This window comes from Nasonia vitripennis, chromosome 5, assembly GCF_009193385.2.
Source record: "Nasonia vitripennis strain AsymCx chromosome 5, Nvit_psr_1.1, whole genome shotgun sequence".
NCBI classification, from domain to species: Eukaryota; Metazoa; Arthropoda; class Insecta; order Hymenoptera; family Pteromalidae; genus Nasonia; species Nasonia vitripennis.
The window spans coordinates 24,468,345-24,482,425 of NC_045761.1; the positions used below are offsets into that span (position 1 = coordinate 24,468,345).

General features: G+C 39.8%; 1 protein-coding gene across 19 annotated transcripts in view; it reads right to left on the reverse strand.

The window, feature by feature from the left end:
* Window positions 1-428: 428 nt before the first annotated feature.
* Window positions 429-14,081, reverse strand: part of LOC107981128 (complexin) — a 175,370-nt gene continuing 161,717 nt past the window's right edge. For all 19 annotated transcript variants that reach the window (XM_031931334.2, XM_031931336.2, XM_031931335.2 and 16 more), the window contains 2 exons: window positions 13,067-13,196; window positions 429-12,470 (listed from right to left, as the gene is read on the reverse strand). In XM_031931334.2, the coding sequence (XP_031787194.1) occupies window positions 12,397-12,470; window positions 13,067-13,196 (204 nt within the window). In that variant the 3' untranslated portion in view covers window positions 429-12,396. The remainder of the gene's footprint in view (window positions 12,471-13,066; window positions 13,197-14,081) is intronic.

The window sequence follows — 14,081 nt, forward strand, 5'->3', positions numbered from 1 at the left end:
CGCAGTGTGGTGTAGAGTCGCGATGTGCGAGAAAGTATAGATGCGCAGTCCCAAAACAACAGCAACTTCTTCCTTTCCGACGAATCTGTATAGAGACTTGTCTCTGCGAATCGGTCGAGCGATATCTTTGCCTACAATTTACCATTATTATCTTACGACGCGATATCGCTCGATCGAACGCGAGATCGTTTCTACTGACTATATAACAACTCAAGAGTAGGGTGTACAACATAAGGAAAATCATAAAGTGAAAAGAAAAATGGCAAAGCTCGTGTCTCGCGATAACGGCGGCGCTCTATGTGCAAGCAGAAAATAAAAGCATACCCCTCTCCCCTTCTGTGTTAATTTTCTCCGAGCCTGGGCAAAGTCGGAACGGCTTCTTTCCTTCTTCCGATGCTTCTGATGCTTTGTTTTTTTGTTTTTTTTTATTTTTGAACGTTGCACGCCCCGACTTTTCACGAGCCCGATAGTGTCGTCAATTTTTGGTGTGTGTGAATCGCTTAACTCCTAGATATATTTTCATTTGGTTTTTTTTATAGGTATCAATATATAATATATATAAGATTTATATATATCTAACAACAATATATATATATATAATATTATCATCATCGTTAGCATCATCGTCACGGTTTTTTCCCTTAAGTTTTACATAATATAAGTTTCAACAACAAATTCGTTCGCTTTTTTTCCCTATTTGTTTCTCTCATACTCTCTCTTTCTCACTTTCAGGACTATCTCCTTCGCAGTACTGATTGTTCCTTATACTTTTATACACGTGGTGTTTTCATTGTTTTCGCGACTCTCGTCATACCTATATTTCAACACGGATAAACTCTCGCCACTACAAGCTTCTAATGCAGCTCCTTCTCTCGGTATTGAAAGATGCACATCAACGCAAAATAAACGATAAATCGAAAAACGATCGTGCGTATAATATTTGCTTATATCGTGATTAATTTTCGTCAGCGCGATGCCACTTTGTTGTCCCTTAAAATTTGTTTGCTTTTCGTTTTGGTGTCAGCGTTCGGTTCGTGTTTTCTTTTATTTTTGTGCTTTATATGTCACTGCGAATGTTGCGGGTTGTCCTTTTAAAAGGTGAGTGTGTTAAACTTTGTATACTTTTGCTTTTGGGTAAGAAGGCTCGTGATTCGTTATCTTTTTAAATTATTTTCTTCTCTTTAATTAATAGGCATCAACAATATTGCTTCTTGGTTAACTTGGTTTCGAGAGATAAACGATCACGACAACGGTGAGTCGATACTGTACAGAATAGGGTTGACTTTTAAAGTAACATCGCAGTATTGTTAGAGCAAGAGTTTACTGAAATTTGCCTGTAATAATAACGCGAGCAGAAACAGTGAAGAAGAGATGATGCTTTTAGCGGATGAAAAAGCAAGCTTTTCGTTTTTTTTTTAATATCCTCGCTCACGAAGTAGAGAACCAAGGCTCGTCGAAATAATCGTCACTCGAAAAATCGCATAAGTCCGCTCGAAAAAGTGTGTCGCGCGCGTCGCTCTGTTTTCAACGTATCACTCGGAGAATTAATGCTGATATTCGTTTCTTCGAAAGAGTCCCGAGTACTTAAAGAAATGGCAGTTGGAAAAGCAGTATATGATCGTGAGAGTTCTTCAGCCTGGACAGAATTGTTGATTTCAGACCCAGTCAACCTATCGTAGTTCACGTGTAGAGAAACGTAAAGTTAGAGTTCTATGTGACTACTGCTGTTCAATAGAAATCTTGAGATCCGTTACTTTTTTGAAGTCATGGCAGAATGTGCAGTGTAATGTTATTAGTGAACACAATTGAACAATTGTAAAAAAAGATCAGCCGAAATTTTGCAGCCGTCAACAATAAGACTCGTATGAGGAGAACCTCGGAATTTCGCAAGAACAGCAGTGCGAAGCGCCTAATTTGAAAAACGTGGTTTCGTCACGCCTCGCGCACTTAAACTCTATACTGTGAGAGACTTTCTTTTAGTATATATTTATTCTACACGCGCATAAAATAGTTGTAAGAACGCAATCGTCGCTATCGAGTCGTCAATCATTGTAATAATACGAGGACAGTTCTTTTGTTTCAAAGAATCCTTTATTACCCTTTATAATAAATATGCTGTGTCGTTGTCTCGGAATAGTCATATATTGTATAGTTTTTTTTCATTTTTACCTGCTCTCTGAAACTTTCTCGAGTAAAATTGTTCGATAATCTACCTTCGAGTCGAAACACAAGAGTATAATGTATTATGCATAAACGACAATTTTAGCCACGATAAATTTTCAGTCGAGTGTGTGTTGTATATTTTTATAATTCTATTTTCCGTATACTCTCCTCCCACATGCACGTCCGCGACTGATGCTGCGAGAAGAAAAGCTTCTTCCATTCACACTCGATTTCCATTTGATTTTCGCTCTTTCGATCACACACGCATATAATATCTGTACAACCGTACATATCTGCTCTTTTCTATTTTTACTCTTTGTTTCAAACGTGCATACGCGTCTTTTTTTCCTGCGAATGTACAGTGCTCTTAAAAAAAGAAAACTACTCTACATATAGCATTATGGAAACGAAGTTGTTTTTCGGCGCATTTGTGTGGAAACGTTCGCACAGATGAGTTTTTTTCTATATTCCCGATGACGAGATCCAATGTAATATAACTAAAGCGAGCTTTTTTGCTCTCGTAATTTTTATTATATATATGAAAACTTTTCGTTATTTACATCACACACAAACTTTTTTTAATTAAACTTTAATTCAATCGTTTATATATAATAGGAGTATTTTTTTCTTTTTTTAGTAATTTAGAATAAGGTGTGTTATAATTTCGAACATGAATATGCGATTACAAATTTAATAGTCAATTTTTTTAGCGTTGATTAATTCCTTTAGTTATACACAGTCGTTTTATTCTTTTTTTCGCGTTTTCTTTACAAAGTTTAAATAACAATATATATATTTACGAAAGAAAAGGTATATATATATATATTTGTAAATGATCAATTCAATTAGTAACAAATAACGATCCAACAGTTTTTCTCTCGAAGCAGCAAACACTTTTTTCAAAAGCCTCTACTTCTACATTATTTTTACTGAGGTTATATCAGCCGTTTATTAATTATTATTATAATCTACATTCGTTACAAGGTTTCATACACTGTTATATCCTAGAGTACACTGCCATTCGCCAACTCGATGCTTCAACTCTATTCACCAGTGATCAATGCAACGTCTCGTATTCGTTGGTATTTAGAAAATGCAATAATAACTGCTCTTTCGTATTTTGCAATCAACAAAAATCCAATAAGTCGTGCACGAAGGCGAATGGCAGATTATTACTGATTCTTCATCGTTTTTTCCCTTAATTTAATAAGTGTAGAACCACTACTCGAATACGCGAAACACGAATTTCTTTTCTCAAATTTTTGTTATTTTTTTTGTATAAGCGCTTTGCGTATCACGTGCCACGTGTGTAGGGTGGCGAGGGTCGCGTCATCTTATATAACTCTTGTTATAACGACCAAAAAAACAAAAACAAAAACAATATTTTCCTCTCATTATCCATTCTCACCTTCACTAATAGTATTCACACGTGTGGCATATGGATTCAAGCGTAAGTCAATTTTCAAATAGTTGCACCGTGTTTTCCTCAGATTCGCCATAATAATAAGCTATAACGCGACAGGACGTGGATCATGGGGTTAAAACGAATTTTTCTTCTACACACCCTATTATTATGTAAGAACGCAATGATAACTCTGGTATAATGTGCTGCACGATTCGCCGTCTATTGATTCTGTCCTCAGTATTAAAGTACGTGTATTTTCATTTATCAATGTGGTATAGATAGAGAGTATAAAGTTGCCCAGAAGAACGTCAAGAGTTACGCATACATCAACAAGAATATCAGAGAGTATAACAACAACAATAAGAACAAGAACAACAATGACACACACACACGACACTGACCAGCGTAGTGAACAACAATAGCGGCGACATCGCAATTTTCATTTTTTTTTAATCTTCAAAGTTTGTTACGTATAGACTCGTTTTCTGCTGCTGCTGTTTCTGAGCTGCTATTTAGCACACACCGTGCGTGGAGATATGCGCAGACGGCCCCGTTCAAATGTACGCACACAGAACGCAAAAAGGCGGAAAAAATGTGAGGAGAGAATTGTTGAAAAAAAAAAGAAATATACAGTAGATATAGAACAAAGCGAAAAAGGTATCATAAATATTATAATAAGATAACTGAAAGAATATAAGAAAGAAAAAAGTTTATACAGTATACAGGACATGCATGCATAGAGTCACAAGAGACACGCGTCAACCATGTATTTGTTTTCTTTTGTCTTTTTTTTTAATCTTTACTTGATTCCTTTTTATTATTTACAACATCGATAAATTATGTATATTTATAGATACAGACGAATGTCACTGCTACGAGTTTGTCTCGCTAGAAAGTTGCGAGGAAATATAGAAGAGACCTCGCGGATCGCAATCCAGACGAATGTGTTTTTCATTTTATTTTTTCTCAAATTCAAATCACGCGCCTTCGTTAAAATTTTCGCGCGCGAAGATAAGCACAGAGCACCGGCAGACAAGTGGCAGCGAATTTGTTCTCAGATATTCGTCTGGATTCGTCCTTCGACATCGAGCGTATAATTAAGTAGCTAAGTCCACACGATTTCAGCTATAAGAGAAACAGTAGTTTATACATGCATGTAGAAACATCGAAGGCGCGAGTAAAGAGAGATCGGAAGTTTTATTTTTTTTCCACACATCTTTTGTTTTTTTTTCTCTGGTTTGTTTGCGTATACACAAGACATTGAAAGAGAGGTTGTCCAATTTTATGTCTGTTTTTAATGCTTCTCACCTTTTTTTTAAACTCGTGTCTGTGTCTACGTGTGTGCGTGTGTGTGATAGAGTACGTGTTTTATGTATAATGTGTAATGTAGAACAGGATTACAAACGAGTAGGGAAAACGAGAGTCTCTGATGTGTGTCGTGTCAACTATAGCGTGTTGATTATACGTTTGTTCTCTTTTTTTGGTACTTCTATTATTATTGTATTATTATATGTATAACGTTTTTTTCTGTATATATTTCCATATCTGTTCGCTAAGCGCCATCATCAGCCCTCACGTCGTAATTACTCACTTTGATAATTGAACGTTAATCGTTTCTCGTTTCATTTTTCTAATATATGTGTGACGATTTTTATACTCGTTAAATGCTTCTCTCAATATGGGATATATAGATTTCTCTCCTTATTCCATCGGCTTCTCGTTTCTTACAACTGTCCGTTCACTTGTCTATTAATAAGTAAAATTTACATATCTCGGCATACCTTTGTTTCTTTCTTTTTATTTTTAATAATAAATATAATAGGAGTAATTGACTTCAAGTATATTGTTTGTATTTTTCTGTTTGCTGAATATATATAGTTTCTCTCGTTTCTTTTCGCTCTTTACCGGCAGAATATCGTTTTTTTTTTCTCATTTTTTATTGGACAGAGGAGTTCGAGCGGAGGATCGACGCCCCCAACGGGTATTCTGGTGCGGTATACAGGGATCGATTCGACGAGAATCGGAAAGCTCGAATTTCGTGTATACTATATATGGCAAAAATATATCATACGTATAGCAGCGCGATAGAGTCAGTGTGTGAACTGATAGATAATCAATCGAACGAACGTTGGGGTCGTCGATTTCCGGCCTCGAGCGCGAAGATGTGTGTATATATAGAATATATATGTATGCTTCTTTTGTTTTCAAATGTCCCTGAAGTAAGGAGAACAAGGTTTTGTATAGGAGAGATGCTCGACAAAGGTACATACGTTCAAAGCGTCTTCATCTAGAAACACCTTTATAGACCATAATAGAAAAAATTGATCATATAGAGAGAAAGAGCGCAACCCGGCGTTTCCGGCCTCTCGCAAGTTATCCGCCAGCCTGTCATCATCAAACACTTCGCCCATCATCGGTTGGATGTATAGTCGTCGCTATGCCGTGCATGTATATCCTTTTCCTTGACAATCTTTAATTTTTTCTTAACTTTTGAAAATCATGATTGACCCCGACGCTTTTTTTACTATAGTGATCGAGCCTCCCCCGTTCCGCGCGTTCCGCAAACTGCCACGTAACAAAATATAGGCGATTTTTTTCTCCTCTGTATTCAATATTCGTTAATTATTTATTTATTTGTTTATGTTTTTTTTTGTTCATATATTCGCTTTGCATTCCGCTTACTTTCGCGTGTGTGATTTTTGGTACCGTGAGGATAATTCTCGCTGGTCCCCCTCTTCGCCCCTCTTCCTCTCTATCATTACACATGCGTATTTTACGCGTACGATATTATATTAACCGAAGATCGGAAGGAAAAAATCATCATTTCTCGGATTTCGTAGTCTCACTCGTGCGTGTAGCGTATATATAGAAAAATAAAGTCATTCGGGAAAACTGAGGAGCCGCACGCCAGCAAATATACTCGGCGTTACAAAAATATACAATATTCGTCGCGCGCGCGAAAATAAGGGGGACCGAGACGATCATCTTTTTTTATTAATTACTGATATGCTATCCGTTACCCTTCATCGCTCTCACTTTTGTTTTTAGACCCTTAAAATCTCAGTGTCATCCCACTACTTTTTCTCTTTACAATCGCTATAGGCTATCTAACAATACGTTTGCTCCGGCTACTCTCACTCTCTAAGTTTGTTCGGTTTGTAATCTTTGGTTCATCGCGTCACGCGCTAAAATGATCGGATAACTTTCGAGATCCTCTCCGACCGAGCTTCCGACGACGAGTAAAAGCTGCAGCAGCGGTTCAGTGACTCGGCCTCGAGGAGGAACACGTACATACAATATATAATCGTAAAGCTCCTCGTCGAGACCTTAGCCGAGAATTGACAGTCGTAATAAGCACATTAACAGGCATGCAACATCGAGACACGAGAGAGACAGACTATTTCGCTTTTTGTTCTGTTTTTGTTTCCTTCTATACAGCAGTGTTATTATTTTTCATCATCGGTTTGCTTTCGCATACTTGTAGAGAGTTTATAATCGTTATATTGCTTTAGCCGCGCGTCTTTACGCGCGCACGTCATCATCGCGTGTATTTTTATTGTATTTCTCGCGACTCGCAGCTCCAGGTTCTGAAAGAAAGTGCGGCGGACGTGTGCAGAGAGCTGGGATGTACAGTATGAAAAATTCTTCCTTTTTTCGAGAAATGATACAGGATATGGAGACAAAGTTTCGTGGAGCTGCGAGTTGGTTTCTATATATAAATAACGCGTGTGCTTGTGAGACACTGTAGAAGAGCGTTATAGTTCTGAACAATAGTAGAGGGTGTCGTTTTGTTCGGTGTACACGTGGAGCGTCTCGATTTTGAAATGAGATTTATTTTCGTGCCAAAATCGAGGACCCGGTGTACACTCGAGGGTTGAAGTGTGCAGCAGCAACATTGTTTCATTAAGAAGTGCACATCGAGTTCGCCAAGCGCGCGTTTACATGAGAGCTAAGCATATCTGTGTGTATTGTTTTTATTAACGAATGCTTGAATTATATACTCGTTATCGCGTATTAAGCTGTTTTATAGTTTCTGCGACGGAATGCGTGTACACACTTACATGCCTTCAACTGCCTGTTGTGTTTTTTTATTTATTTATTGTTTTTATTAAGTTTAATCGGTTGTGTGTATTGAACCTTCGAAAATCCAAAATTTTTTATACTTCGTATGTATCAATAAGAGATACGCCTCGACTATACCATATTGTCATAGCGTCAATGTTTGTGTTTCATTGTTTGTATTTGTATTTTTTTTTACATTTATACTTTATTACTTCGTTTGTACAAATCTACGTTCACTGCACTGCTTGCGTTTGCTTATATATTTTTATATACTCGATATCATATAGGGGTGGAAGCCCGAAACTACTCTGAGGCTTCCCCGTTTTATGTGTCCGTTGTTTTATTCGTTTTTTATTTTTTACTTCTTTTTTCACATGTATACTGTTATATTTTATTTTCTCGGATAAAAAAACGATTTAGAATATTCATCGTGGTTTGCTTTTTTCTTTCTTGCATCTAGAAAACTCGCTAGCAGGATTATTCGACGGTTAATACAGTATATGGGTATATCATATGTGATCGTATAATGTGTCTCGTACAACAACATCGTCGTGTGTGTAAAGTATTAAATTTTTATTCTCCATATTTTTTTTGGTAATCTCGTGGGCGGCAGAAACTCAAAGAACCCCGAAATCGAATCCGATATAATTAATCGATAATTTACAGAATTTTTAGACTCGTTTTAATCCCCGTCCTTTTTTCGTAAAAATCGAGAACTTCGCAGTAGTGCGCCGTGAAAGATCAACGAAGAAGAAGTAGAAGAAGAGAAGAAGAATATACTGAATTGGCTATAGTTCTCGGTTCCGAAATACAAGCACTTCACCTTCTCCGTCCATAGCGCGTGTGTATGATCGATAATCCGAGTTTTTCGTACACATAGATAGCAGTAGTGTGTTATCATATGTACGAAGCGCTCGACGCGTCAAAGCGGAAAGATATAGAGCGAGGTGCGCGTGGTTCGCGTATAAGATTCTCTCTCTCTCACTTTTATTTTTCTCGTCCTACTACGTCACGCTCGACTGTCGCCATACACCATCAGTGTTATTATTTTTCGTTAATATAAGTTTCTTATACACGATTTTTTATTTTTCATTATACTTTGAAAATAAAAAAATACTTTTTTCTCCGTGTCGCGTTCATCATATACAAAAAAACAGTATATATCACACACGTGATTATTTTAATTTTAATATTTTCTTTGTCTCTTCTCAACTCGGTGATTATTATTATTTTTTTCATTATTTTTACTCTTGTTAATGTTAAAACACGGTTAAAACTCGTGGGTTTCATTATTATTATTATTTATTTTTTGTTTACTCTCTATCTCGCAGTTTCTCTCTCTCACTCGACTGTCGCTCGCACACTCACACGGTATTTTAAGCATTGTTTACGTTCAAAGTTTTGCTTCTGTATACACGCGCGAAAATACTAGAGGCTCGCTTTGTTCCTGTTTGCTATACTTCAGGCTTTTTTGTCGCCCTCGTTTAGACGCGTTTATGCTTTTTATTATGTCCGCACGTCGTCGCAACACGTTGCGATACTTTCGCCTATATATGCAGAATATTATCATTTCATGCTCTTACGGCCCGGTGTAAATCTCGCGCTGACTCTTTGCCGATGTGTGTCACTGTACTCACCCCACCGCAGAAGATTAGTTATTATTTTCCTCGTGTGCTATTATTATTATTATAATAATATTTTTTTAAATACTTTAGTACGTTTTTTCTCTCACATAATGTATATTATAACGTGTACTTTTTTTATTATTTAGTTTTTTGTCGGTTTTCATCTTATATCAAACGTCACACCGATAGTACAAACGTGTAAAAGCATATTTCTGGTTTAATAATGATGACCTGGTTACTCGAGAAAACATAAAATCACGTGTTTCAAATTTCATTTTTTTACTCATCTCTCTCAATATATTTATATATTTACTACGTAATAACTGTATATATATATGTATGTATATATATTTGTATCAAACTGCCAGAAACATGTTACTATGCCGCCGATATATAACAGCCCACATCGTCGCATCTTCTCCGCAATGAGTAATTCACTCTCTTTCTAGCTTCCTTTCTCAGTGTTTCTTTTCTTCCTTCCTCCTATATACGTTTCGTTTTTTTTTGGCGCAGAATCGCACGTGTACACGACACACAGTCCCTCACACACACACACGCAACTCACACGCACTGAACACTCACTGAACACTCACTGCACTCGCAAACTCGCTGTGTTGAACGCGAAAACTTTTATCATTATAATTATTTTTTTGTTCTCTCGATATACAGTAAGTAACCTCTACGTGTAGATGTGTGTAATTTGTCAGTGTGTGTGTGGTGTTTGCGTGATCATCATATTTTTGTTTTATCATCATATACCGTAGGTAAAAGTATATATTATATATAAGGCATGCATCACCTGCCGGCAGTTGGTGCTCATTGCAAGAACCATCTCGTCCGCGGCCCCTCCGATGTAGATGGCGCGCACGTGACGCCCCGGCCGGCGCGACTTAACATCGAACTATTATTATATATCAACTTCAACAAATATCGCCGCCGCTATCGGCAGTCGCGTGCGCGCGTTCTAAACAATAATAACGACACCTGCGGCCCAGTCCGCGTGTCTGTGTACTCGCGGGGGGACGTCTTCGATTTTGAGGTTAGGTCACCGATCCATCTCCTTCTAAGCTTCTTCTCGCATCCCGTCCGATCTCCGCGTAGTAAAAAAACATCGCGGGATGATAACGTCTAACGGAGATCCGATTCGCGTCGCGACTCCGAAAGACCTCTTTTTTGAAGGTCACAGGTGCTACACGACAACGCCTGAGGCGACTCCAGCGCCGCGACGACAGCAACATTGAACTACGCGGGAGGATTCCCCCAATCGCTCGGAGCGCTGGAGTTGCGTCGCGCGAGTCACGGAATTTTCACAGGCTGCCTAAATGTGTAGAACAACACTACCGTGGAATTTCATTCTCAACGATGTATCAAGTCGCAATAAAAAGTGAGTCTCTTTTAGAAAAAAATCGAACTTGAGTCGCGGTCGGAGGTCTCTCGGGGCCCGCGACGTCTATGTGTGGGGGGCTGTGCTGCGCGCGTGTCTCGCTCTAGGTTAGCAAAAATTCAACAATAACAATGACAACAACGCGAGCGTGCGCGCGCTCGCTCTTTTCCTGTTTTGGCCGCGCGTGTACATGTCGCGCGACTGGGCCGTCAGCATGTCGAGAGATTCTCGGACGGATGGTTGAACAAGAACTACCGTCCACATACTCTCGCGTGTATCTCTTGTCGAGACCATGTCCATGCTGTCTCGCGATTTCATTTTTTTTTTAACTTTTTGTTTTCTTATTACTCTTATGCGCTTCGCTATAGTTTTTTTACTCTTATTACATATTTGTTTTATTTTTTTTTGCAACTTTTTTTGCCTCTCTCTCTCTCTCTCTCTCTCTCTTTCTCTCTCTCGCACACGCTCATCTCTCTCTCTTTCTCTCTCTCTCTCTCTTTTTTAAGTTGTCAAGCCAACTTCATTTTTACGTCAAGTATACATCACTCGTCTTAACAAATCGACTACATAATAATATTTACGCTGGCCGCTCGTGAAATCAGCAGGCGCTCGCGAAAAAACGCATCTAATTTTGTGTCTCGCCTGCTTACAATCTCTCGTACAATCGTCGACAGTATAATAATAATAATTACAATAATAATCAATAAGTGTTAATAATAATAATAAAAATCCTCATATCCATCACTCGTCGAACAGTGCAATCGTAGCTCGTTTCTCTCACCCCCGTCGCGGCTTTATCATATAATTATTTATCATTAATCAGTATTAATATTATTATTATTATTGAAACAGCCGTCGCGCGTGTGTATTTTTTTTCTGACTCAACTAGCAACTACATAACTCCGCTACCGCTTAGTTCCGCTAATCGTAATTTCAATTTTTTTTTTCACTAGAAACTTAGATGCTAGATACTTTTTTTTTAATTCACTTTCCACCGCAGCTCCTCTTCTCTCTTCTTGTACATTTTATATACCGGCGACGCGCAGAGAATTTTTTTTCTGGCTCGAAGCGAAGCACTCTATTATTTACTTATTTTTTCGTTATCATTACTGGGTGTGCAGCAAGGGTTGTCGGTTTATTATTTTTTTTTTCGGTGATGAGTACATCCTCTGTCTCTTTGGCGACGTCGTGTTCGCGCTATTCTCATTTGGTTTCGTTTTGTCTTTAATACAGCGTGGTGTGAACGTTTGTGTTCTGCTCTACAAGTGCCAACTCGTCGTCGTCGTCGTCGTCGGATTCCCTATACATGTCGCGTAATCTCTGCAATTTTTCTCCTGATGCGGCGTCTCTCCCTCCCCTTGTTCCATCTCTCTCGATAAGCATCGCAGTCGTCGTCGTCGTCCTCGTGGCTGGGCAAACAGCTGAGGAAATTGTTGGCGCTTTCCATCGTGTGTTTGCCCGATTAATCATCCCTCGTTATAGACACACACGTAGGCTTCTCAAGAGGGATGAAGAAACGGAGAAAGAGAAAGGGAGGAATCTCTCTTCTCTCTCTCTCTCTCTCTCCCTCTCTCTCTCTAGCGCTAAGCCGCTACGACGGCTGCTGCGGTGACGCGAGCGCCGAATGAATTCCTGATGCTCCTCCTCTGCCAGCTCTTTGCCTCGCTTCTCGTATTCGTCGTCGTCGTCTTCAGCTCGCTTTTGGTGGAGGTAAAGATGACTCCTCGGCCGGCCGAGCTCTGCTCGCCGAGACGGACTCATTGGAGGCTGCACCTGGCTTCGAATTGCGTCTTCAGCTCGTCCACCCCCGTCGTTATCGTGTTCTTCAGCTCTGCAATTGTACAAAAGCACGGAGGATTCATTAATTCGAAATATTTTGAAAATTCGAATTTCCCGCCAAAAATACATCTACTTGGAAAGCAGCTTTTTCGCCCGACAATCTCTCTCAGCCGCGATTCCGCATGCGTCACGAGCAGCAGCAGCGATAACGAATTTTTGATCATTCCGCGCACGTTGCGAGCGCGTTACACACAGATCGCTGCCGCCACCGCCGCGCGCGCGTTCGCCTATTTGATTTCTCGCGCATGGCTCGTTAAGCCATCATCGATCGTCCTCCCTCGATATATACGAATACGCTCTCTATACATCCATGTATCCACACACACACATGGTATAAACACACGTATGTGTGTGTTTGTTATCGCGTACTTGAGAATTCAACGCGGGATGGATTACCATTAACCTCGCCCCTGCGCATATACGATGCAGAGAGGAGAGTTTACCGACGGGACAGTTTATGTATTCAGGAATCCGTGCGTGCGCGGTGTTATATATAGCTTGATTGCGGCGAGCCTCTGCGTTTCGGTTAAATATTGAAACCGCGCGCGCGAGAAATTTGAAATTCGATAGAACTATATAATAACTCACTCGTAAGCTCGTCCTCGTCCTCCATCTCCGCTTCGGCCGCCAATTCCTCGGGCGTCTTCTTTTTGCGCATCAGCGGATTGGGCTCCTCCTGCTGGATCTCCTGCACCTCCTCTTTCTTCTTTATGTTGTACTGCAAGTTAAGCAAACCGGAGAGACGAGCTCTAATTATACGTGTATGTATATGCAGATCATGCAGTGTATAGTGGGAGAGTAGGTCTTTTTCTATGTGTGTGTGTAGAGAGAGAGAGAGAGAGAGAGAGAGAGAGAGAGAGAGAGAGAGAGAGAGAGAGAGAGAGAGAGAGAGAGAGAGAGAGAGAGAGAGAGAGAGAGAGAGAGCTGTATCGTGTATGGCTTTCTTAAGATAAAGACCAGAGTACACACGACGCTCTGTGTACACACTGTTCGGCTCTGTGGGAGTGTGTGTACTCTTCGCGAGATTGCATAGGGAGATTCTTCGCGGTTAAGAGTTTTCTGAGGCCGCGAGCATCGACGTCTTTTGTTACGATAGCATCAACGACGCGGAATAGAGTACTCGTGCCGACGGCGTCGTTTGATTAGCCGCAATTTTTCTGAAAAAGTCGACGAATTCGCCAAGAAATATATCAAGACGGATCTCGGTTAAATCCGCAGGATCGGAAAGCTATTTTCCAATAAAAATCCTCGCGAATTCACGCATACACGGCGAGGAATCGTCGCAGCGCCTGAATTTCGCCGCATTGCGCGTATACAACGCTGTCGACCTTCTCGCACTGCGACGCGCGCGACACTTCCGCTGCGGTGAATGTATATATATGTGTATATAGTACGAAGCTTTTATCTTCGCCGTTTAGCCAATCGAGCATCGCAGCGTTTGTTTATACTCTGGAATATAAGCAAAGTCGAATTTCGGGAAAATTTAAAGTCCGCGAGCGTAGAATATCGAGCAATTTTCCGCGTCGATTGAATCGTTCCAGATTATATGACGGGAGAATGTAGTCTGGCGGAGGAAATATAAGCGGAATTTTCGGAAAATTCA